Genomic DNA, 25,428 nt, shown 5'->3' on the forward strand with positions numbered 1-25,428 from the left:
TTTGGTTTACACTTTATTTTTAAAATGTCCGTGTTACAGTGAAATTATAGTAGGCGACTGAGTCATAATAATTAACTACATGCTTACTAAAGGGTTAGGATTGGGCTTTGTTGCATGCAATTATGCATAGTTGTATAGTTATTAAGTTACTACATGTAACATGTGTAACAAGGACACTGCAACAGTTACCGATTTTTGTAACGGCCAGTTGCGTTTGCGTCTACTTTCTTTTTATCCATTTGATGATTACTTAAATAAATTGCAGCACAGTTGCTTTTTATTTAAAAAAAAATAAATAAAATAAAGGTATTTCTATTGGTAGGCCTATTTCTAGCCTAAATCAATTTTAACTGCAAGTCGCATCAATATCGATTCAAAGCATGAAATAACACGACAACATTCAAAGCAAGAGATTTAGGTAACATTTTGAAAATGAAGCATTTATTACAAGAATTCGACTTTTGACTGTGTAGAAATACTGTACTGCTTTAAAAGACTCCTAAAAGGAAAAAAAATGGACAGAGCGACAGGATCGATCAAACTTAGCAGTACATCAACAAACATATAATCGACTTTTTCCATAGAGAAAAGCAAGAGCGAGAACGGACCCAAAATGTACAACAATGTCCCATGTCCAATTTTAAAGGATCTCGACTGAATGCCTATTTCACATTGATGTGTTTTACAAATAACATTTACATAATTATGTACAATGGAACATCTCTAGTGGTTTAAAAACTCCTCCAGGCATACTTAGCCTTACCAGAGCACCGTTGCTCACCAATTCAACAAATAAACGCATTTCCTCAGTGATGCTTTCCAAAACACTTCATGTGGGGAAGACTTTGTGGTTTCAGATACTGGAATTTGTGTCAGATGTGTGATCCCCTTCGAGTGGTTTCATTTCCCTCAAACTTTGAGGAAGCAAAGGTCTAAATCTATAGTCAGTGACACAAACCCAAACATTGAACATTTCCCAAAAGAAAGAAAAACAAACAAAAACTCATCATACACTCACATTTCAGTTCTTGAGGGCTTTTAGCATCTTTTACTATATTCCACATTTAATATGAACGTGTGCACTTGTGCGTGAGGAGGTATGGGATATTGGCGTCTGGGGCGGCCACTCTACGGTTGAGCAAAAGTGCACAAAATGGTGTGGTCCCCCGTGCTTCTTGACGGTATAACAAGAATAAATAAATAATTTAAAAAGAAAAGATCTCCCAATTGTCTTTTCAGAAGTCTCTTTTGGCACAAATGCTTCAAGTCTGTTTTTGTTAAGGTGGTGCTCCTTTGGAAGGTCCTTTGGCTGGAGATCTGATGGCCAGATGATGAGGGAGGTCTGTGGGAGATTTGGGAGGTTCTCGTGAAAAGAGGATCGAGGTGAGGACGAATGTGATGACGTGACTCCTCATGCCTCTGGCCAGCACTGGGACTATTCCTGAGGCCACCATCCAAACCTAGAACATAGAGGGGGGAAAACAATATTGAGAGATTTATTCACCCACATCCACACTGTGCAACAAAAAAATACATCGCAGAAATATTCTGGGCACATGTTGATTACAAGAAAAAACTGTTTAGTCTAAAAAATAAGCAAAATCTGGATCTCATCAAGGCATTTATAATGGAAGTGAAAGCATACACTTTAAAATACATTTTCATTATATGATTCAGTAGCCACAAAATGTAAACAATATGCAAGTTAACATGAATTTAGTGTGAAAAAAGCAAGTAAAGTTATATCATATTTTACAACGACGCATCGTCTAAAACCCCAAAATGACCATGAAAACGACTCGCTGTAAAACATTTCCCCCTAATTCAACTTAAAAACGAACATTATAATCGAATTGGCTGTATAAGTCATTTCAACTCATTAACACAATAGCATACAATAAGGTTTAATTAGTACTTTAGTTAACATGAAATAAGAATGAATAATACTACATCTTTTACTAATCTTAGTTAATGTTATTTTTTATTTAAATTATTCAAATCAAATGTTGTATTTTTTTAACTTTAGTTAATGAGTGAACTAACATGAACAAACGATGAACAGCTTCACTGTAAAAAAAAAATATGATCAATAAGTTATGAAAACATGTTTTTACGTTGCTTTAACTCATCAAAATAAGTTAAGCAATTTTCAACTTGTTTTTATGTTATACAAGATTCAACTCATTTTTAAGTCAGTTTAATGTAATTTAAGTTGAAATGACTTAAACATCCAAGTTGATTGTACTTGGATTTGTATTAACTAATATGAATAAATACTGTAACAATTTGTATGTTTCAATACAATACTAATGTTAACAAATTAGAACATTGCAAAGTGTTACCAACTCATTTTTTTTAAATCTTTCCTGGTTAAACCAACTTAAAAAATTAAATTGAAATTGGTTAAATTACTTTGATGAGATTTAATCAGCCTTACACCTCAAATAATACACAAGTTATGACAAAACAAATCAATATAAGTGCTTTTATAAAATTATAAACTTCAAATTTCAGGGCAAATTCACTTTAATTCTTTTTTTAACATTTTTTTTTTTTAAGAAATCTAAATATTTTTCGTGGTAATGAAATTACACACCACAAATTCTCTCAATTAAACTTAACCTGCACCCAACTCTGAATATTCTTTTAAATAAACATACACCTGCCTCTAAGATCATAAACGTGTCTCTATCCACTTTATGCAGGAAAACAGATCTTCATAATGATCCCAACGATCCGCCAGCATATGGTGTTTAACCAGAGCGAATTAAGGACGGGGAAACATTCCTCCAAATGACGCAATTACAGTAACGACTCGATGATAATTCAATCAAAAAAAGGTAGGATTAAATAGTCTGGAAATTATTTAGTCGGCGTGTATCTGGCTCCTGCGAGCCGGAGCTAGTGATATCTCTATGTGTCTGTGGCTTCGGTGGGGGGTGTTAACCTCCGCTCGCCTCCCCTCTCCTCTCCCTTCATTAGCGGAGGATGAGGTTGTTATTTGAGAGGAAAGGGCTGTGTTGGCACGATTGGAGAACTGGATGCGGTGCCTATTTACATATAAAGAGCTCTATTAATCAAGGTAAGTGTCATTATGGAGGGGCTCATTGGGCAGCACAGTGTGGGTATTAAATAAAATTCTCCATGCCAGGCCGCCCGCGGCGAGCGATACGTCTTGATTTGTGGACTGTCAGAGACAGGCAGCGAAGATGGAGCCGGGGAAGGAAGGTGCGCGAGTGTGTGCGCGTGAGCTGGGGGGGGGGGGGGGGGGGGGGGAGTCGTCGTCGTTGGAGAGAGAATTGCCACCATAATCAGATTTCGCACGCCGAGTGAAAGGAGAGGGGATGCTCTAAGTACCAAAGCGTTTCCTTACGTTTACGATTTGGGAAGCAGGGGAGGCGTTTACATGTAGTGCCACTGTCCATCCATACCCATGTTCATACCCATACCTCCCATGGGACCTGTGAGACAGAGAAACAAAATTAAGAAAACAATAAAAACACATGCAAACGCACAGGAAGATTTTTTTTATAACAGCACTAAACTTGAGTTATGCGCAATTATTATCAAATCGCTTCTTACCGCCAGGCCGAAGGCCCATGTGTTGTTGGCCGTCTAGGACAAAGCCACCCATTGGCTGACCATCGGGGCTGTAAGCGGATCCTTGACTTACTAAACACACAAAGACACAGTATATGTGATGTATGCACACTGTGATAGTATGGTGATAGTAAAGATTGTAGAAAATAAACCTGCACTTTACCTGCTCTGTTAGACTGATCAATCATGGGCTGCACGATTCTTCTTCGAGCATTGATAAACCTGTCAAAGAGAAGACATTTACTAAATCTATTTATATTACTGACCGCACACAGTATATTTTACTCTTATTTAAACACTCAGGACTTTTACTACTGTGAGCTCTTTGCTATGATTTACTGCAAAATATTCCTTAATGCAGTGCGATTTCTCCTGGGCCTTTGGGTTAATGGACCTGTCAGGAGTCCACAAAAAAAAAAAAAAAGCTAATGCACTGTTTAAGCGCCAGACCAAAGAAATTGTCTAATTTATAATGTAAACAAGCTGAGGTTTTCTTAATAAAGAGATTTTAACACCTTTTACAAATTACGTTTTGAGAAACATTCCGTTTAATGGTGAATTTTATAGTTGAGGACAATAAAAACAGGTAGATTTATTTGATTTGCGGTCTGTTTTCCCTTTCCTCAGCACTCTAAAGTTAATCTCTGTTTTTAAGACTTGCTTTAATTGCGCTTCTTGCTGCAATATATTAGTGAATCAAGTAAAGGGGTCATTGCTCAATAAATATTCAATTGATATAGCATTGGCCTGGCAGCCTGAGGGTATGATTAGCCTAACTGCTTTTCAGACACTAATATGCTTCAGCAGCCCGTAACAGAGAGGTAGGAAATGCCCCTGACATGCAATGGGGGAAGGAATTACTCATAGACAATGAGTCTTAGCCAAATGTTTGTGAACACCTTATTTGGTCGTGGTAAACACATGTTAGTGTATGGTACAAATCTAAATTGTCCATTTTCTATAAAAAAACTAACAAAAGGAATGATAATACTTAATATTCATCGACTTTTTGTTATACAAAAACTTGTCTGCTTTATGACTATATGACTAAAAAAATAGCTTTTGTTGACATTTTATTAAAGTATGTATGGTAAATTAAAGTAGAATCGAATTGAAATCAAATAGAATTGAATTATCTGTATGGTTTAAATACATCTAAATACATAAATATATATATATATATATATATATATATATATATATATATATATATATATATATATATATTCAAATCTCATGGAAAAGGAAACAAATCTAAAATTAAAACTTAATTTTGAAAATAAAGTAAAAAATATTCAACTTTCATGCTCAAGAATAGTGCTGATTGAAGTAGTGTATGCTATCCAAAATAACAATTTTATTATGAGAGCATATGTGGTAAATTAAAATAAATAAATTGAAGTATCAAAGTTATACAGTTTAAATGCATACAGACTAAAAACACAAATATGTAATGAAAAAATCTCAGCTTAAAACTTAATAAAATAAAAAAATATTTTTTTGGTGCCTATTGGTACTCTATCATTACATACTAATATCATACATACACTTCCTTTTCACATTCTCAAACTGAGAATGAGTATCACATTTGTGTAATCCAATAACATCTATTATAAGCAAGATGGTTCCTGAAAAAAAAAAAAAAAAAAAAACATTCAGGGGAACTCTGGTGACCGAACAGCATTCCGGAATCCTAACATAACATTTGACAACTTTTCTAAAAGCCCCTCGGAGACCTTGGCAAACCTCATCATCGCTCCTATTCTTACTTTTAATTGTCTCATAGGGTCTTTGAACACCGTCTAATAATAGTGTGAGAAATCAGGATCACCGGACTTGAAATGGAAATGTTACAGAGATCCCCAACCCTGACTTCTAAGTGCTGAGAGGTCAATCTGGCAAGTCAAAGGTCAAAGGTTACTCACCAGTTATTCACTTGTAAGATGGTGAGGCCTGTGTCCTGTGCTAGCTGCTTCTTCTGCTCTTCAGATGGGTAGGGGTGCTGCAAGACAAAAACAACTAGAAAAGTTAGATTAATGTGTAAGAAACCTCTGCAGTTAATAACATTGCTGTCCGATGATCCATAAAGCAATAATGAATGGAACATGTAAATGTCTTCATTTTTTTAGAGTTGTGTACTTCTCCTTGCAGTCTCCATTAATAAAGCAAATAAAAATGACCTTACTTTTTCTTAAAAACCAATCTGTTTAAATGACTAATGACTTCAAGCACCAAATGTGAGACTCCGGGCAAAAACGTGGATCCCATATGACTCTTTCAGGAAATTACATCATTATGTATGATAGACTTCCCATATGCAGCCCTGAGTTGGAGAATTTCCCTGCGTCTTATTGGCTGAGCGCTCGTGGTTTTGTTTGACATTATTTGACATTACTTGACAAATGATCGAGTGGGTGTGAAAGAGAGACAATGGAGAGTTTTGTTTAGGGTTGAATAGGGCTTGGCCCTTGGTGGCCCCGCGGTGGCCCCTGGCCCCTGATCTTCTTGCTCTCGCTGTGAGTGCAGAGGGAGGGCAGCAGATGGCAGGCAGGGGTGAATGTATAGACAGTCCTGGGTCGTGGGTGTGCACCAATTTTGGCACTGTCATGGCCTCACCTCCCGTGGTCACCGGTGAGGGATGAGTCCTGTTCCATGTCTCGCTCTCTCTCTCTCTCTCACACACACACTGACGGAGATTTCCCTGCTCACCTCCTGGCTTGCTAGCTGTCATTGTGGTGATGAATGACTGTAAGCCCTGCCCCCTTTCTACACAAGCCAGTGACGGCCGAATGCAAGCTGGGCTCTGGGATCCATCTTTAAACTCTTATCAAAAAGCTCTCGGCAGGTTGCGCAGTGATTGTCCGTTAAAGTTCAGTGAGGAACCTACTTGTTCAAACGACGAAGCTAGCCGACAAGCTCACTTTCAAAGAATTGCTCATATTTGCATGAATTGCGCTTATGTCTACTAAGAAGCCCCCTCCTCATCCCCATTTGCATGCCAAAGGAGATCTCTCTATCTCGTTCCAGTGAAACTAACAGTTATAACTGTAATGTTCCACTGAATCTTAATGTTCCACCTTTCTTTAAGATTGTCAGCACAGGGGGTCTTTATCGTGGACCTCTGAATAGGTCACAAAAGATGGAGGCTTAGACCATATGTAAGAGCCCCCCCACTCCCACCCCCCCACCTCAAACGCCGCACACTGGCTCAAAGTAGAACCCGACAAAACGTAATCCAGCAGCTTTCATTCAGCCCCGACCCCAAATGAATGCATGATCGCCTGGGTGTTGCAATGGAGGCCATTCAGAGGCCAAAGTCCCCTCTAACACTTTTTTTTTGTCAGAGGACACATCCTGCAATGGGAAACACTTTTGCTTCACAAATTGCTCTGAAAAGGAGCTGGGAACAGAGAGAGGATAATTCAATTAGGCTCTCCTTTTTATCTCTAAACTCTAAAGGTGGGTAAAAGGGAAAGGATTACTATGTGTACGAGACCTGTGTGGCTCTTAGAAAGTGCAGGAATTCTGAAAGAGAATGGAAAACAGGAAGAATTGTGGGAATTTAAGGAGGTGGACCGGTGAAAATGTGCAGTGATTCAAGAGGGTTAAGAATGCCACAAATCAGCCCTAAACCAGCAAGTTTTGCTGGAACGTACTCACCCCGAGGCGAATACGACCCTCGGTTTTGACAAGCAAAATGGATGGGGCCGAGAGACAGATAATAACACACCCTGCTAGTTTTAATGCAGTTTGGATGCAGGCCGCTGAGCTGAGAACAGTGGGATGAAACTAATTCGCCAAGAGACACGTCAAAGAATCTGGCCCATTTTTACGCAGACTTCCGATTTCCGAAAAGGAGATCTGATCGAGTGTTACCGTAAGATGCTGGAAGAGCCACGCCCGCATGATGTTGGTCGCCACTTTAGGAAAGATGCCTCTCTTCTTCTGCCGTTTCTTGTCCTGGTCGTCCTCGTCCCCAGTTCCCGGAGATGCCAAGCTGTTATCCAAGCCATCTCCTGATAAACAACAGTGTGAAAGCAGGGCGAGAGAGAAAAAGCAAAAGAAGAAAGTCATTTTAATGAGATAAAACATCACCTTCAGTTGTTTATTCAGACCGATCACCAGTGCCACTCACAAACGCGATGTGAAAGAGTCACGCAGGGGGGCTTGTTTTGATTAGCAACAGTAACACAAGGACCGCGGCGAGCAGAAGTATCCATGCAGTGAGAGGGAACGCTAATCAACAGAGCGAGATTTCTCCCGCTCTCTCTCGCTGTCTCAATGTCAGGGATCTCGAGGAAAGCTCTGCACCAACCCCAGTGCTATTAATTCAATGTGAGTTTTGTCTTTGACAAGGGGTAATGAATGTCCAGGCTCCATGCTTGAATGGGGAATGGAGACTTGGCACTGCAAAGAGAATATCTGATCTGCATTAGCACTCAAAATAAAGTCGAAAAACTCGGGAAAAGCATAAATAAAGCAACGCCTGTTAGTGGTTGTTGAGAAAACCGTATTCGACTTCAGAATTTATGTTGGTAATTGGTTTACCGTGCAGGGAAAGTACATACGATGCTAAACCCCTAATTGCAAGATGTGACTAAGTTTGGTTAGTGCACGTACACACACTTTAGCTATTGTAGGTTTTTTTACTAAAGCTCATGCATTCTCTGGCAATTGAACCTTTAACCACAGCGTTCTTAGCACCTTGAACTACATTTATGTGAATGCGTGTGTATAGGGATGTACATTATCCCACTTGTTATATGGATTCTTGCCACATAAGTAAATAATTAGACACAAAATATTGGCTTGAGTTGAAATATTTTATTAGGTCTTTAAACGCAAAGCTTCCGTGGAGAAAGTGGTTGCTAGCAAGCGGCAAGTTCAAACTAGACGTATATTTAAGGTATGCGGTACAGTCGTGCCACTTATTACATGCCATTTCACCACATAAATAATTATGGAGATAAGAGATATTGATTTGACATGAAACTGTTTCAAAATCGAACCTGTTTGTATCTTATAATCCATTACAGTGTACAGTACAATCATCGTAAAATGGTAGCAGCTGCGTTGAAACAAGACAGCAAGTCTGAGATACCCGGATGACATAATTAAACAATTGTGCACAAAATATTGATTTGAGTTTTAATATTTTATTAGCTCACCAAACGCAAAACTTCCACGAAGAAAAAAACGTTCCTAGCAAGCATATAGCGCTGACTTCGGTTACCCGGATGAGCCTAATCAGTTTTTACCGGTTGTTATCAGGGAATATCACACCGCAAATCAAAATCAAATTCCACAGAGCCGTGTAATATATATATACGTATGTATTCACAACTAATAGTAAATATTAAACATTTAATTACATAAATAATGTTTCATTAATACATTTTGTTGTATAAAATACCTCACCTATTTACTCTTGCAAAAAGTTTCAGAACAAAGAAAGAGCTTTTGAAAACTGGCTATAATAATGGTAAATCAAAGACTAACTAAGACTTCTCAAATTAACTATTGAGATGGCTGCTATTTTTTATTTGTTTTACATGACGTGAAATGAGAGAAGTTGGAGCATTCATAAAAATCCTAGTTTCCAACTTGTAATTGAGAGTTTGATGATACATTTGATAATACAGTTTGATGATATGCTTTTTTTTTTTTACCAGTCGGAAGCTGGTAATTACAGTAATTATTATTCCAGAATGATGTGAATGAGGGATATATTGTAAGCTCAATTGATGCTCAAGAAAACAATGCTTTTTGAACTGTGAGCTCTCTGATAACATCAAGCTTGCTTTCATTCCATTACCATCCAATCTAGTTTAAGATCAGAGCCAGGCAGGAGGCCGCTTTTAAACTAAGGTTTCCGTCTTGTCCTCCTCCCCACCCTCCTTTCTCTCTTTCTTTCCATCCCTCTTTCCCTCTTCCATTAACTGTGCATCAGGCAAGATGATTTACTTTTAACAGTCATGCTTATTTTTCTTGCCCTGAGGGTAGAGATGCCTTGAAAGCCTGCCCGGAGGGTGTGTGAATAATGTATCTGAGGGACTCCTCCCCGGAGGCGGGACAGGAACCCTACTTTTCTTAAGATTGGCCCTGCTGTGTCTCCTTGTTTTTTTGGATGCATCAATCAAAGGCGACTGTATGCGCCATATTCATGCATTAATATTTCAGATAATGAATAATGACATTTGAATATAAGAAGGGGGGTGGTGGATGGACTTCAGGCTGACTGATGCTGTAATCAAAATTCAAGTCAAGGGCAGGGCAGGGGTCTCACACTGTCTGTCTACACAACACAGACTGCTGTTCCTTCTCATTATGCTTTCAGGAGTTTGCATGTTGACCACAGTCTTAACCGGCACAGATAGTTAAGGGTTTCAATGTGAATATGAAGAAAAAGTATTAGAAAGTACAGTAGTATATGTTCTATGAAAGAAACATGAAAGAAAAGAAAAAGTGAGAAGAGGGGAAAAATAGAAAAGAAAACATGAGGGTGTGTGTGTGTGTGTGTGGGTGTGTGTGTGTCCATGACAACCAAATATCAAAAAGGTTATATAAAAGTTTTATATTTGGAAAAAAATTCAAAGGGAAGAAAAAGTATTACATGAAATGAAAAATGTATCAAATATCAAAAAGGTCAGAGATAATTTTTTTTTTTTTGAAAGAGAAGAAAAAATTAAATTTTAAAATGGGACATTAAAAAATAGATGCAGTTTTCAGTGTCTTTATGAAAATCAAATATCAAAAAGGTGTTAGAATGAACAAAGTAATATATGAAAGAAAATGAAAATGATGAAATTAAATAATCTAAAATTAAATGTAGGAAAAAGAACATAAAAAAATCTGTGCTGTCAAATCTAACATAAAAGTATTGTGTTTATGTATAATATATGTTAGTATATATATATATATATATATATATATATATATATACGCACACACACACACACACACACACACACATGCATATATTATATAAACAAACTTTTGTTAGATGCGATAAATTGAAATGAATAAATTTTGCAGCACTAAGAAATAGGTCAGATGTATAAATGTTTATGGAAATCAAATATCAAAAAGGTGCTAGAAAAATTTATAATGAATAAAAAAGTTACTTATTCTGAAAGTATCAAAAAACAGATGACTAAGGAAGAAAAAGGCTAAAAGTAAAAATAGAATAAGATAAAAGATACTGAAAAAGTGACATTTTCAGTGTTACAAAACATGTTCAGGTGCTAGAAAGATTGAAAAGAAGAATAAAGAAAAAGAAAAGTAACAGAAAGTATAAAAAGTATATTTTAGGGAATAATGGGTAAAAATAGAATAAGATATAGAGAAAAGAATAGAAAGTAAAGAAAAGAAAAGAAAAGGGGAAAACGATAGATAAAGAGAACTGGGTGAGATCCTTACATCTAAGGAAGCCTCAAACACTCTCTTCCCCCCCTTCTCCTCGAGCCTCTCTCCTCCTGTTCCAGAAAACGAAGGCCGGAGGGCTGATCCAACCCGACGCTAATCGCTTCTGACTGTTCCCTGGCAACTTGGCCCATGCAGCCTGTGCGACTGCACTCTCTTTAAAGGCTGCAGCTCCCTGAGCCCTACCTCACTCCCCGGCCCCGGAGTCTGCACGCGCAGCGCAGAGGGGGGCCGGAGCAGCCTGGAGGAAGGCTGGAGTAAGCCCTCGGGCTGTTTAGAGAAAAACAGCACCCTAAGACATGGAGAAGAGGCTTCTAGCTTCAATCTATCGCTAGAAGATTGAAGCTAGAAGCCCCCCCCCCCCCCCCCCCCCCCCCCCACACACACACTTTCACTTGTACATTTAAAGCAAAACTTCTGAAGGGAGATATGATGAGCATATGCATATAAAACACGTCAAGTCTAAGTAGAATTTTTTAAACCGGTTTTCCCACATCCTTCAAGCCGACCCTCACGGCGGCCGTGTCACATCACGGTACCTTCAGCGTCCGAGAGATGACAAGGTCCAAAAGCTACAAACGCTCTGCGTTGTTCTGATGCTGATAATTAGATGAACTGGAGATAGATGAATGTCCCGAAGACAAAGGGTGCCCGGCGCAAACTAGCCGGGTCTGATGACTGCCACCCCGCACGCATCACAGAATAAATCCAGTTTGCTTGCTTAATGAGCTCGCCATGACCTCAATCTATCACGAACTATACTTCTCCGAAGGGGCCATAATTCTGACTACTGGACGCAACAGACTGGATAATTACTGGACGGACGCAGATGATTTTGTTCTCGCTAATCGTTTCGCTTAAAGCATATTGATTAGATGCTCTTATCCTCTTGTCCCCCGTGGCCATGATATGATCTGGAGGAACATGGGATTGGACCACAGTTGGGTGGTATTGACAACTACAAAAACGCGGAGGCATCGGCTCTTGACACTTGTTGTTGGTCCACTACACTTCATGCTGGGATTTCACCTCCATTGAGGGTTCAGATATAGATGTAAACATCCTGTCTCAGCCTGTGTCTTTCAGCGGCCTTAGAGGTAACAACTGGCCTGGAATGTCCTGCAGCTTCCCTTTGTTCCCTTTCGGCCTTTGTGATGGACATTCCTAGGCTCTGCTGCATTCCCACCAACAAGGCACATGTTTAGGATAGCTGTGGAAAACCCCCTCACTACCATCCCGAAATCACTGAGGTGAGTCAGCGGTTCTTAAAAACCACTCGGACTGTGGACCGAGGAGCACTTCTTCGGGGCTTACTTGAAGGTTCCCCCAACAGGAGCAACTTCTACTGATGTGCAACAAACAAAGGGAACCCCCTACAAGAGACAGGTGCTTTGAAGAGGCCCAGTAATCCTTTGGACTGGAGTTGGGTGACTGACGTAAGACCCCCCATTCACTTGTAATGGAAAAAGGTGTTTGCTTTACCGATCTCTTGAATGATAAAGGGAGGAACACTGATCCAAAGTGGCTCCTGGAGGAGCAGCAGGTAGATGTCCCTGATTCTAACCCAACCTCAGCCTCTGATCACCCCAGATATCACCCCTCCATTGTGACTAGTATTTGAAGTGCTCTGTCCTTCAGGCCGGCAGGGGTCATTCCTCTTCCCCTTCTTCAATGCATGCTCTTTGGGGTCAAAAGGCCGTGGGTCTTGGATGTCCCCCCACTGTTGTTTAAAAAAAAGCCCTGTGTGGAGAAAAATGCCGCCACCCAATGCTTTTCTTTCTTTTATACAGAGTTGCATTGCAGAAACACTACTGGCATTGCTGCTATGCCGAACATTTGACATTTTTAGAGCTTTTATATTGTCACACTAAGGCCGAATTGTTTGAGAATTACAATCTGGCTACTGGCTTTTGATTCTGGTTTCTCTTGTCTTGTATAACATCCTGCTGTTGTTCTGCATAATGGTCAGGCTATTGATGTCTGATGGTTAAAAGGAGGTGAGAAACCCTGAAGGCTATTTTCACTTAAGCAATTACACACACACACAAAAAAAAATAAAAAAAAATAAGGGACTATAAATATGAAGTGGCAGATCGCAATATAAATAAAGAAAAAAAAGAGTGACATGCAAATGGAAGATCTGGTAAATTAAATTAGACCCTTAACCTTTCAAGAGCATTAAGCACCTACTGTGTCCACAGTTAAATCGTAAAACCAGCTCGGTGAACCATCGCAATGATGACACGAACAATGACACATGACTTTGATTAGTAAATGCCGTTTACAGCCACGCGCATTAACAAATTATGAATTTCAATTCCACAAAGTACCATAGATGTTGTAATCAAAGTACAATATACACTGGAAAAAAAGTGGTAACCTATCTAAAAGAGCTATTTCAACCAATTAAAATTGAGATTTGTTGGTATAAATTACGATTTTTTGACTGTTAGATGTTACCACTTTTAGGTTGCATTTTTTCAGTGTATGATGTAAAAACAAATTCAAATCCAACCTCAGTGAAAATACCACTCGAAGCTTAGAATATGAATTAAGACGAGCCTTTCCAACAAAGCACATTATGATGTAATAGTAAAACTGACAGGTTTTCCTACCTAGCTCACTGCTGTTGTCTCCGCTCTGAGAGGCATGTCCCCCGCTGGAGGGTCCTGGGGTGCCGACTGAGGGAGTAGAGTGAGCGTCGTCCATGTCTCTCCAGGACGCTGGATTCTGAGGTTCACGAACATCCAGAGATCGAAGGGTGAAAAAAGAAGGCCACATTACTAACACTAGCAACATATACATGCTATTTTGAAAACAGCGATTTGTTCAGCGCCTAGTTACCATGTCTGCACTGAAAAGTTAGTCCGACCAAATTAAAGACAACTGAAATGCGCTATCCAAACAAACACAAATACAAGTCCTATGGAGCCTCGAATGGAGTAACTGCTTCTCCTGATGTCTGACCGTAAATGCTCACAAGAAAACCAACGGCGTCCCCTTTTTATCCAAAACAGGGTATAAAGCACTTATACGGGCTCAACATGAAGGCAAACAGCAGCCGTTCCTCTTCAGGCCCTTAGCGTCAGCTGTTTGCCTGATGGTGATCAGCTAAAGAGCTCTAAGAAAAGGCCAGAATAAGCTCCTACAACAATAAAGCTGTGTGAATCAGACCCTTCACTGTTTTCTCATTAGGAAGTACAAAAGCAGTCTGTGGGTTTGTGTGTTTATGTGTGTGTGTATGCCGTTAATAACGTTTCAGAAGGCCACTGTCTCCTTTCATCACGTAATTCAAATTGTTTTGTGTCACGCTGCACACTTGTAAATCGATAAGACATTACAGGAGCATCAATAAAAGATTACAGTTATCGTCAAGCGTACAAAGGTACATATTCGTCAAATGAATTTCAGCTGACCAAGTGAATGTATGACGGTTAGACCTCACCATCCACGGATCTATTTACAGGAATCGTTTGGATGGGACAAGTCATCAACCGTTTTACACGATGGAAAATGGAAGCATGTAATAAAAGACAAAACTGGAACAGGCTTTTAACGTCGTGTTTTTCTCTCTGTTCAATACGACTATAACCTCTCCTTCCCATTTTGACACGGAACAGAGCGAAAGCAGAATGTAAAGTCCTGTTCTTCTTAATTCTGTGGTTTTGTTCCTGTGACAGGGGGTGGTGCGTTGATAATAGGAAGCACAACTGTAAAGAACACACTGTTGGTCTCTGAGTGAAAAAAGACTCCCCTCCTGCTTGACAATAACAATCCAATCAGTTCAAAGACAATAGCGCATTCACGTGCAAATGTAACGTTGATCATTAGGGCTAACGGAGGGGTGGACAGTGGGGGGAAAACCCTGACCCTCAACAACACCTGCACCCAACATGACGGGCTTCATCAACATGATCATCATCATCATCATACCTCTTCGAAAATAAGATATATCCTGGGGCAATGATTCATATTAGAGCAAAGAGAAATGGATTTAGATAATGTTGTTTAAATAAATTAGCATATAAGTAATTACCTCTCTTGCTCTCTCTGTGTTTATGACTAAAATGCATTGTGGAGATTAATAAAGGAGGGGGGGGGGGGGGGGGGGGGGGGGGGGGATATGGGAAATGCATGGCTGAGGCACTACAAATGTTTTTTTTTTCTGGTAAAAAAAAAAATCAGAAAACAGAATTTTAACTCTCTTCACCAGTTTACACCATAAATGACACTTTCAGTCTTTCCTTTGTTGGAAACTTAATAGCCTGTACTGTAAACATACAAACAGCTCTGCTATCTAATTGCCCTGTTTTATGATGTCATAGAAAGCCAATTAAAAACTCACGTGATCTGCGAGATTCGTCGAGGATCCTGAGAGGTCGTCGAAGTCGGACTTGCACCCATCCCGTTCATCAATTACCAGGTCAATGGGCATTTTGCCCTTCAAACAGCTAATATACCGATGACAAAAGTTGTCGCAAAGCTCGTGCACCTGATGAAAAAAAAAAATAATGTATTCAATGTGTTTATCACTAGAACAATATAACATTATAATAATTTAAAAAAAAAAATTAACATACCTTTTCGAGTTCTAAAAGATGGAATCGTAATACTTGTATTGATTGAATCATCTAAGGAAAGAGTAAATGAATGCATGAAATATTTAAACCAAAATAACAACTTTAAACAACAACAATAATAATAATATAATAGGCTAATAACAATAAAAAACTTTGGTTATTCTAATAATAACATTTATAAAAAAAACATTTATATTCTACATTACATTCTATTATATTCTAGTTATTCTAATCGCGCGAGAAATCACACTCACATCAAAAACTTCACACGTCTGATATAGTGTTGGCTTTGTAATGTTATGACAATAGCAGGAGTGTAAATAGGTTCCTCCAGAGACGATGCTTTGAGGGAGCCCAGGGCAAAGACCCCCACGCCCTCTGATAACACGCGGCCTCATAAATCACTAAAGCTCCCTTTCTTTCCCTCAAAGAATACCTCGCATATAACGCTCTGAAGCGAATATACCTGAAACAAAAGCTGTGCGAAACGACATCTTACACTTACCAAATTGTCCAGCTCTGGATTAGAAGAAAATAACGGCTTCTCTGCCCGAATCTGTATACAAAAATTTCACAAGTTTGTTAGAACTAAATAACAATACATTTTATATAGCAAATAAAACAAAAGCAAATTATTTCCAATTTCCCCCAAAAATGTCATTTAGTTAGAACTACCGAAATCGTCAAGTCCTTAAAAAGATGTGTATTTTTCAATCAAAAAGTTACCTGTTTGGCAAACACAGCGATGTCCTCGTTAAATGAATCGGACGAGCACACATCTCCTCCAGCGACGCCGGGCTCTCTCGGTGTGCATGTGGCCAGCTCGCACTTCTCAAACACCAGCGCCAGCAGCGGGAATAACGGGTGCCTTCAAGATTCAATAAACATTTACATGCTTAGATCAAAACACTATATCAATAACTGAGCAATCGTGCTGATGACAGTAATACGGCTTTGGAGTTTTTACTTTCATTGCTTTGACGGCCACATAGTGACACTCAGTAAGTCAGATTCTAGCTTTCTATAATTGTTCTAATGAAAAACAAACAGCCTTATTTTAAAGTTTAATTATGCAGCACACTATTTGAAAATGTCGATATGCAGACATTAAGATCGTACGTGCAAAGTAATTTACTGACTGAAATAAATTTCACAGCCAAACGCGGGTATAGCCTAAAAAGATTGTTAACTAGCAGATGTGCCATGCAAGAAATGATATAATAAAGTACCCATAAATTTGGTCCTTGTCTCTTTTAAGTGCGTCGTTGACAGCCGAGCCCATGCTGCTGGGCATGATGCTGTGCGGTGCGTGGGCCCCGTAGTGTTGGTTGGCATGTGGCGGTGGCCCGTGACTCAAATGGTGAACCTGCGGCAGGGGCCGAGGCGCGTGCGGGTCCCCGTACATCGACGTCGGAACCCCAACTCCATCCATGCCGCCATAGTGGGCAAGGTCTTCGTACTGCATCAGATAGAAACCGTATCATAGGCAACTCAAATGACAAATGTGTTTACCTAATATTGATGCAAATATTAAAAAGCAAACTTTACGACTTAGGCTAAGTTGTTTTACGCGGTGGATTTGTAAGAGAACGTACCCGTTGAGCCATCAGCATATGACGCTTCTGTTGACGTTAAGTGCAAATTGTGATCTTATCCAACGAGGAAGCAATTTGAGTGATTTAATTCCTTTTGTGCATCCGGTTTAAGAGGACTGAGCTGTTGGTAATCCGTTGAGATGATAGAGCATGTCCTGTGAAGAGTTTTTGATCGCTCCTTTTTCAGCCGCTTTTTGGTGTTTAGGTAATTCGACCGTATTGCTAAATACACTTTGATGAATGTAAACTTAACACATAAAAAACGTCACACTATAGGCTAAAAAATATTTGCTTCCACCTCAACCCTCTGACAGTCTAATGCACTTTACCCTTCAAAGACTTCCTGAAGTCAGAAGAATCTTTCCAAATTCTGGGATGTTCGTGTCTGGCATCGCAAACACTGCAAGGAAAAACTATCCGGATCTCATGGTCCCTCTTTGCGACCCACGCTTTTGCCTCGACTGGGATTGTGTTGGTGACTGGAGCAGGTTCCTCTTGAAGAGACTGAACCCCTGATGACTGAGCCTGGGAAGCGTGGTGGGTGTTACCAGCTCGACACCTCTACATAAAGCAAGAGAAAAGAAGAACGCAATGACCACGAGTAGCCAGCGAGTGTTCACATTGGATACGCGGGCGGATGACGCACCACCATCCTCTGCGTTTTGTTACTAGGGGTGGAGTGTCTTTATTTTTAAAAGTGCTAAAATCAGATCAGTGCACTGAGTCGCACTGGGAATGGACCTTGTTTCGACAAATTGCTGAGCATCACAGCATTTGAGCCTTTGAAAATATATTTACCACAGACTATACATTTGGACTGCTTCGTTGTTCAATACGTGTTCGTCATAGCCTATGAAGTTATTAGGCTACATTTATATTATAAAGTTACGTTTACGTTTTTTTCTTCTTCCTGTCCTTCTGTAAATACAGTAAATAGATAAAGCTGTCCTGTTCTCCAATGGTAGTTAAACAACTGTTTGAAGTTTTTTTTTTTTGCGTTCAGTTTAATGTTATATGTTGACGTTGTTTTCATTCTTTTTCGTAATAAACTATGGTTAATGTATGGAACTAGAAATATATTTTAAATGTGGAGCTATAAAAACCCGTGCAGTTATACACCATTCTTTTATTCCAAGCGCTTTTGCGCATAAACGACACTGAGGGAATTCTGCACGACTGTCTCTATGCAATTCCATCATAATCATATTTAAACGCATATATTATAGGAAACGAGATCGGATGGGAAGAAAAAACAAACTCATTTGATGTAGAGAACAATTTAATTTACATTGCAGTCGACAATTTATATTTGGATTTTTTAATGTTCTTTAAAAAAAACGTATTTATAGTTTAAAATAAGCCTACATACTAAGAAAATGACTAAATATTTTTTAAACGATTTTTATTTGTAGGCCTATTTAAATATAAAATCTATCGAGCAATACAGTGATAAACAATAAATGTTTATTTTTGCCAAATTCTAAACAGCATTATTTTTCATAATATTTTAGCAATTTTATTTGTATTTCATTTGTTATATTGCTAATTGTTCCCCGTTTTATTCAATCATTTAAAAAATGAATTCTGGCCTAAAGACATTAATTTCAAATAATTGTGAAAGCGTTGTTGCTGCGAGGATCTTCAGTGAATTCTATTGAAAAATATGCCGTCAGATTTAGATGCGGCATTTCTACAAACACACGCCGGGAGTAATATACAAATTCTCATATGAACTTCTGCAATGCGACATCATAATACATTATTTTATGTTATTTTAGATTAACGGCATTATGCTAAGCGTCATCTGTAATATCGTTGTAAGTGATTTAAAAAATATTGACAATTGAACAAAAATGCAACTATAATAATAACAATTATTTATTTGAATTATAATATTTTACTTTGAATTATATGTTATCTTCACTTAACAAAAATCCTAAATTTGGTATGAAATTGTCACTGTTATTAAACTACCTTTAAAGGTCAATGTTCTTCGCCCGTGTTGATATGATGATAATCCACTCTATTTGCTAAAGTATTGACCTTTGCTTGACCCGTCAGGATGTGTGCCTGAGCCGCACGATGCGTTCCTCCTAGTTCTTCAGATCCAGCGAAAGTCCTGCAAACCTGCCGCTGAACGGGCTCCAGTTTCACATGTGCTTTCCAGCGCAACAATCAATTTCAAAATCATTTTACCTTATATCACCACCTAGTGGTGCATCTGTCTTTGAAACCTACCGTGCAAAGACAACAAGAGGAGAACGAGTTCATATTCGAAATATCTCACCAAAGCCTCATTGTCGATGGAAAACCAAACATAACCCCCCAAAAAAGCAATATGCGATATTGGTGATTAATATCACAAACGCAAATACGCCCAAATGCGTGTTGCATCAACAAGAACATTTAGATCACAATCTAATGAATAAATATCACTCACATAAAAGCAAAATAAACATTGCGCGTACTTAAAAAGGACTTGAAGATTTCCAAATAATTGCAAATATGCACTTAAATGTTCCAAGGCAAAGGATGAGAGAGCATTGCATGATGAGGTCGTTTGTTTACTTTTCAGGAGAGATGGGAAACTTCCTTCCTTTCATCAGTCTGTACACAATCTCGCGCGCCCCTCTTTTGAAAAGCAGCCCGCGTGAATTATTAAAGGCATACATTTGAATTATAAATACGCTAATGATACCGACACGGGCTCAGCGCGCCATGCCCGAGGCTAAATTCTTCCGATGCACATTATTTCTTGGCACTCAGACTTCATTTCCTCTCTCCTTTCTCTTTCACTTCTTCTCCTCCTCCTTTGTATTTTTGCTCCCCGCTTTACAGTATGCATGGAAGATGCTGACTGATTCGTGCTGTCATCCAGCCTGCTTTAAAGTGTAATGAGTTACCATAGTCAGAGCCTGTGTGCATCCTCAAAAACCAGGTTGCACAATTCTCCTGCCAACAACAACAATCCCCCCCCTCAAAAAAAAAAAAAAAAAAATAGAAGCATACATGCAACCAAGGCCTGGCAGAGAGTCAGACACCATCCTCTGCTGTCCTGAACCTCATTAGCGTTGTCAGGACAGGGTGAAGAGGACGGCCCAAACTCTCTCCCTCCTTTGTGGCTGCTGATAAATATGTACATATTTGATATGTGTATGTATATATGCAGGGCATTCGAAATAGGTATCCGGAAGGGATGACAATGTAGTGACCTGTATCTCACACTCCAGCATACGTGGAAAGGAGATTTATTGAGCACTGTCAGATTGCAGTGTGTGTGCATCCAGTGTGTCTTCTGAAAGAGAGTACAGGAGCAGCCCTGTACAAACATCGCAATGTGTGGAGTGCTGTGGGAGTACAGCGAGTGCATTCCAGCCCAATGACTTACAGCGCATGTGCTGACAGCCTGACCTCACGAAAAAGAGATCCTCTCCAAACTCTCATAAAGAAGCCTTATCCTCCTTCCAAAAAAAAAAAAAAAAAGGGTGAGGGGGAAGGGGGAAAAAAGTAATACCTTGATGTTTTTTTCTCTCCTTCCCTAATGCTTTAACATTTTCTTCACATTTTGTTTCCCCCCATAAATTTGAACCCCAATTGTTTTCATTATGACTGCAAGTGACCCAGAACACAGAACTAATCTTGAAGGAATATGAAATCACCAAGAATGCAGAAGTTTGATGCAGCTCAGGTCACATGCGCGTATAATAAAGCATCCAGCAATGAGAACATCTGTGATTAAATGAACACCTTTTTACACTCCATCAAACGTGTTCATTAAAGTTCATCAACACTGTCTATTGTGTCATTAATGCTGTGGGGATCGCACAAAATAGTTTCACCACCTGCACACTTAGTGTTCATGGTGTTGTGACAATAAAGTGATTTGATTTAATGGTCATTTTTTGGATGTTGAAATAGTTTCTTCTATCCCAGCTAAATCTATGGTGAGCCCATGCATAAGTAAATCATGTAGTCTGAGCGCTGAAAAGTGTAAACACTGTTGGTCTGCAGCTGTGCTGTAATGTGTTGGAGAGAATACATTATAAGTAGCCTAACATTCATTATGTAATCAGATTACTTTTTTGATGTAATGAGTAAAGTAACGCATTACTTTATACATTTACACATTATTGTTTGAGTTATTTTTTAACCCTTAAAGTATACCTCGGGTCTTTAGTGACCCGGGACATCATTCATTACTCTCATCCTGATTCATTTTTTTGAAGTTAGACATCAACCTTAATAGTATTCCGTGATCAATCCTATTCATTTTGTTGTAAAAAAAAAAAAAATGGTATAAGGTCGCTAACGACCCGAGGTGTGTAACAGTGTAAGTATATTTTTTTCTGCACAACAATAATTGAATCTTTGATGACTGAATAAGTGCAAATCACCTTTATTCCAGAAGGTGTCAATGTCTGATACACAGTGATGAAGTGACGCTTCACTCATAGTTACTGCAGGCGGAAAACAAAAGAATAGGAAGTATCATCAGCAAAACTTGATGGCTCAGTGATTTACTGAAGATACTGAACGCAATCAAATATTAGTGTTATTGTCGCTTGATGGTGGATGTGATAAATATTGATTTTGAAGATGTTGAAAATTATAGTTTTGAGAATATGTTTGAGATGGCGAATATGAGCCAGATGCTGAATGTACTGGGAAATGAGCTCTGACGAGGACAGTGATGATGGTATTAAACACCTGCTCAAACTGAACCCTTCCCAGCTCCAAAAGATAACAAAATATGCTTTATTTTATTCTTCTTTAATTGCTTCTCTAATATCAGGATAGTTTTCTATTATCGGGACAGGTAGAAATCCATCTGTGTTAGATATAGATATGGGTCGCTAAAGACCTGAATATGTAATAATGATTGGCAAAATGTTCATGCATTTAAGGGTTAAAGTAATGCACATTTCTTTTCAGTTTAATTAATATGCTTAAAAAAAAATTCAACCACTGAATTAAAATTCTCTTTTCTCCATAACTTAGTCACTGACAAAACAGACAAAAAGTGCAAAAGTATAACAAAACACATTACTTTTAGCTTTCAACGAAAAGAGTTGTATATAACCTGCAGACAGAGAGAAAGAAAGAAAGATAAAAAAAAAATGAAAATGCAGTTCATGCAGTGGAAATATCAGGGAAAAAGGAACCAGGGACGTTAAATGAATCCTTCCATCTATAGAAAGAAGGAAACGGGGAAACAAAGTAGTGAAAAAGGGCTGGATTTTCATCTGCTGAGAGAGATATGAGGGAGTGGAGACCATTACCATTATTCAGCCTCATGATCTGTGATAAATCAAATTGTTAATGAAAACCATATACCCTATTAATCATCACTGTAATCAATCCAGTGCATGTGATTAGTCCTTTCCCTCCGTCTGCCCTGCACAAAGGAGCAGAGTTCATCTCTCTCTCCCTCTCTCTCTCTCTCTCTCTCTCGGAATTGTAAGCAGGCAGGCTGAATGCATGTGTGTGAACGAGAGGGAGAGATGTTGGAAAAGATAAAAAGAGGACAGAGTAGATCATGCTACATTTTATGTCATAACAGTCTCAGGGTCATTCTAAAGTGATTCTGTATTTTGTACAGTAAATGGCTCACACAAGGAGGTGAAATACAATAAACCACCCTATAATTCTGTGTGGTAATTACCCTGTCATTGAGTGAGATCACAGACAAGTGTGTGTGTGTGTGTGTGTGGGTGGCAATAATGTGTGGAGATTTCATTTCTGAAGAGTGATTATTTGACTGTTCATTTCGCTGAGATTTATAGCGTGTTGACTATCTACAGCTTGCATCCCCTCTATGGTCTTTAATAATAGGAAATTAAGACATTAATCACCCTTCGGTTCGCATTCACTGGAGGACATTAAACTATGCTGTATCAAACCACCACCAACAGACCATTATATATATACTGTATATATTTATATATATGGTTTAAGTTACATGTACACTTACTATTCAGTAGGGCTAAAATTATTACATTCGACATTATTGATAGCATTGACCATAAGTAACTGTTAACAAATGTATATGACAGTCGTTAGATCTCATTACCTATTTTAAGGACCTGCAATAACGTGGTTTGACCAGTGGGGCGCTGTAGCACAACTGTAATGCAGGATTATATCGATTCCAAATCGAATCGTGAAATTTGTGTCGATCTCAGCCTTAATAAAAACAATTGTCATTGTAGCAGTCGGACTATTGCTGACTTCTGTTCTGAGGAGGACAGAAATCCTGAAGGAGATTAGTCAATTCAGTCGGCTTGAAGTTCATTAACAAGACATTTTTAAAAGCTGAAGTGATTTCCTTGTTTTATTTTATTTTTTTGTTAAAATAGGTATACCTCTATATATTAATTGCAAAAGTCTGATATCTGATCTAAGACTATGGAGTAATCTGTGAAATAATCGACGATTAGTCGATTAATCGTTCTAATAATCATTCGATTAATCGATTATCAAATTAATCCTTTGTTGCAGTCCTATACTATTCGGTCCAATTTACTAATTTAAATAATAATAATAAAAAGGTTAATACAAATCTTCTTTTTTCTTTCTATAACACAAGTATAAACCTTAAAATAAAAAAATCAACATAATGAGAAACATTTTATATTTAAAATATAAGTATACTTATTTATATACCTTGCGGTAGCTACATGCAATAAATCAACAGACAGTTCAGTTAGTTACTCGTGGGGATCTACAAATCTTGACTTGAATGCAAAAATTAATAAAAAATAGGTCAAAAAACAACAACACTGCTATTTTTAAAATGACTTATATCACTACCTCTTCCTTTAAACTGGAATATGTTCTCTTATTTGTCCTCCTTCTTCATCCCAGAAGATCGGATATTCAGATAATATTACAGTTTATTTAAGTCTCAAAGTTTAGCAGTACAAGTTACAAGATCTTGTCAGTTATGTATGTATTATAAAAAGCATAGTACAGATGGTTGGCTGTGATTATTATTACATCAGCCTGGATGTAATAATGTAATATTGTCCTGTTCTGACAGACCCCGAATGATGTGCACAAAGATGGATTTTTGAAAAGTAAAAAGTATGGTAAGAAAAAAAACCCTTGTGATTTAGAAAAGTCAGAAAATCTCACATCCGTGTATTCAACTTACGCTATCATTAAAAACATGAAATGTTAAAATACAATGCGCTCACCCATAAGTGAGTTATTCATTAGACTGTATACATACTGTCACGTCTCATGAGCTTCTGATTTGTCAATTCAAAAGTAGCATTGCTCGGTCATTTATGAAGATGAGGAGGCTGACTGGGTCATGGATGCTCTTGAGGACCATGCTAATCATCAACATGACTCAAGTCCTGCTCAGCAAAGCTGGTTTCAGCATTTGAATAATTGACAATAACAGCGTTTTAATAACTCCTAGTGTTCTTTTCTCTCTGAAGAAAGTAGGCCATTCAAGTATTTGTTCATTTTGCGAGTGTGTGAACACAGTAAAATAACAATGTGTGAGGCACAAGGGACCGTGCGAAATGTGAAAATGTCAAGTTCTTTCAATATGTCCTTTGTAAACTTTCACTTAGGTGAGGAATCACATAAGCGCAACACTAAAAAATATGACATCGTTTGCCTCAAGTGGGAAAATCCTTGGCCGACGGGTTAGACCATAAATGTCTTAAACAGTGAGGCAACATTCATATCTTTTGAAAATGGCACTCTTAAAAAGGTTAATTGGGACATTTTGTCTCATTAAATGCTATGCCTTTGGGCAACGATTAATTTTATCCACTGACATGTGCATGAGCATGGCCACATGATCAGAAATGCCATGTTCTGGCAGAGTGTATAAGCCTTCTAATTATAGAAGCTATTGCGGTCTAAATCGTACATGTGCCACCATCTAGTGGCAGCTGGCCAACGGTGGAGTGTAAAACGCCTTTGGAGATCCAATAATTCTTCAATGAACAAGTCTCTTCAAAAACCATGAATTTTGCTGTGCTTTGAAATCTGATCTCAGTATTTAATCAAACAAACACATATCCTATAGTGTGGGACACAGATATTTGATTTCCTCATTCATATTGTACCTTTACATTTCCTCATTTGTTATTCATTGTATAGTTATGCTCCTATTTATTTGTATTTTCATCTGAACATCAACACACGTGAGATGTATTCAATCTGAACAGTTTTGAAGTGGAATTATTATTATTATTGGAAAATAGTGTCCT

General features: G+C 38.4%; 1 protein-coding gene across 1 annotated transcript; it reads right to left on the reverse strand.

Moving 5' to 3' along the window:
- Positions 1-419: 419 nt before the first annotated feature.
- On the reverse strand, positions 420-17,845 carry meis2b (Meis homeobox 2b). The gene is made up of 13 exons (XM_056262715.1): positions 17,198-17,845; positions 16,832-17,061; positions 16,329-16,470; positions 16,108-16,158; positions 15,603-15,653; positions 15,368-15,514; positions 13,638-13,752; positions 7,477-7,616; positions 5,526-5,602; positions 3,764-3,822; positions 3,583-3,672; positions 3,374-3,461; positions 420-1,460 (listed from the first exon to the last, which is right to left on the reverse strand). Exons 1-12 carry the CDS (start codon positions 17,213-17,215, stop codon positions 3,403-3,405), a joined length of 1,179 nt encoding a protein of 392 aa, XP_056118690.1. The 5' UTR covers positions 17,216-17,845; the 3' UTR covers positions 420-1,460; positions 3,374-3,402.
- Positions 17,846-25,428: the final 7,583 nt, after the last annotated feature.

The sequence above is a fragment of the Rhinichthys klamathensis genome, unplaced genomic scaffold, assembly GCF_029890125.1.
Source record: "Rhinichthys klamathensis goyatoka isolate OS25496 unplaced genomic scaffold, OSU_Roscu_1.1 h1tg000196l_1, whole genome shotgun sequence".
Classification (NCBI taxonomy): Eukaryota; Metazoa; Chordata; class Actinopteri; order Cypriniformes; family Leuciscidae; genus Rhinichthys; species Rhinichthys klamathensis.

Coding starts and splice junctions, on each gene's coding strand:
- meis2b (XM_056262715.1), bottom strand. Junction 16,159..16,328: donor TCGCTGTGTTTGCCAAACAG/GTAACTTTTTGA, acceptor TTTTGTATACAG/ATTCGGGCAGAGAAGCCGTT. Junction 15,515..15,602: donor ATCTTTTAGAACTCGAAAAG/GTATGTTAATTT, acceptor TTTTTTCATCAG/GTGCACGAGCTTTGCGACAA.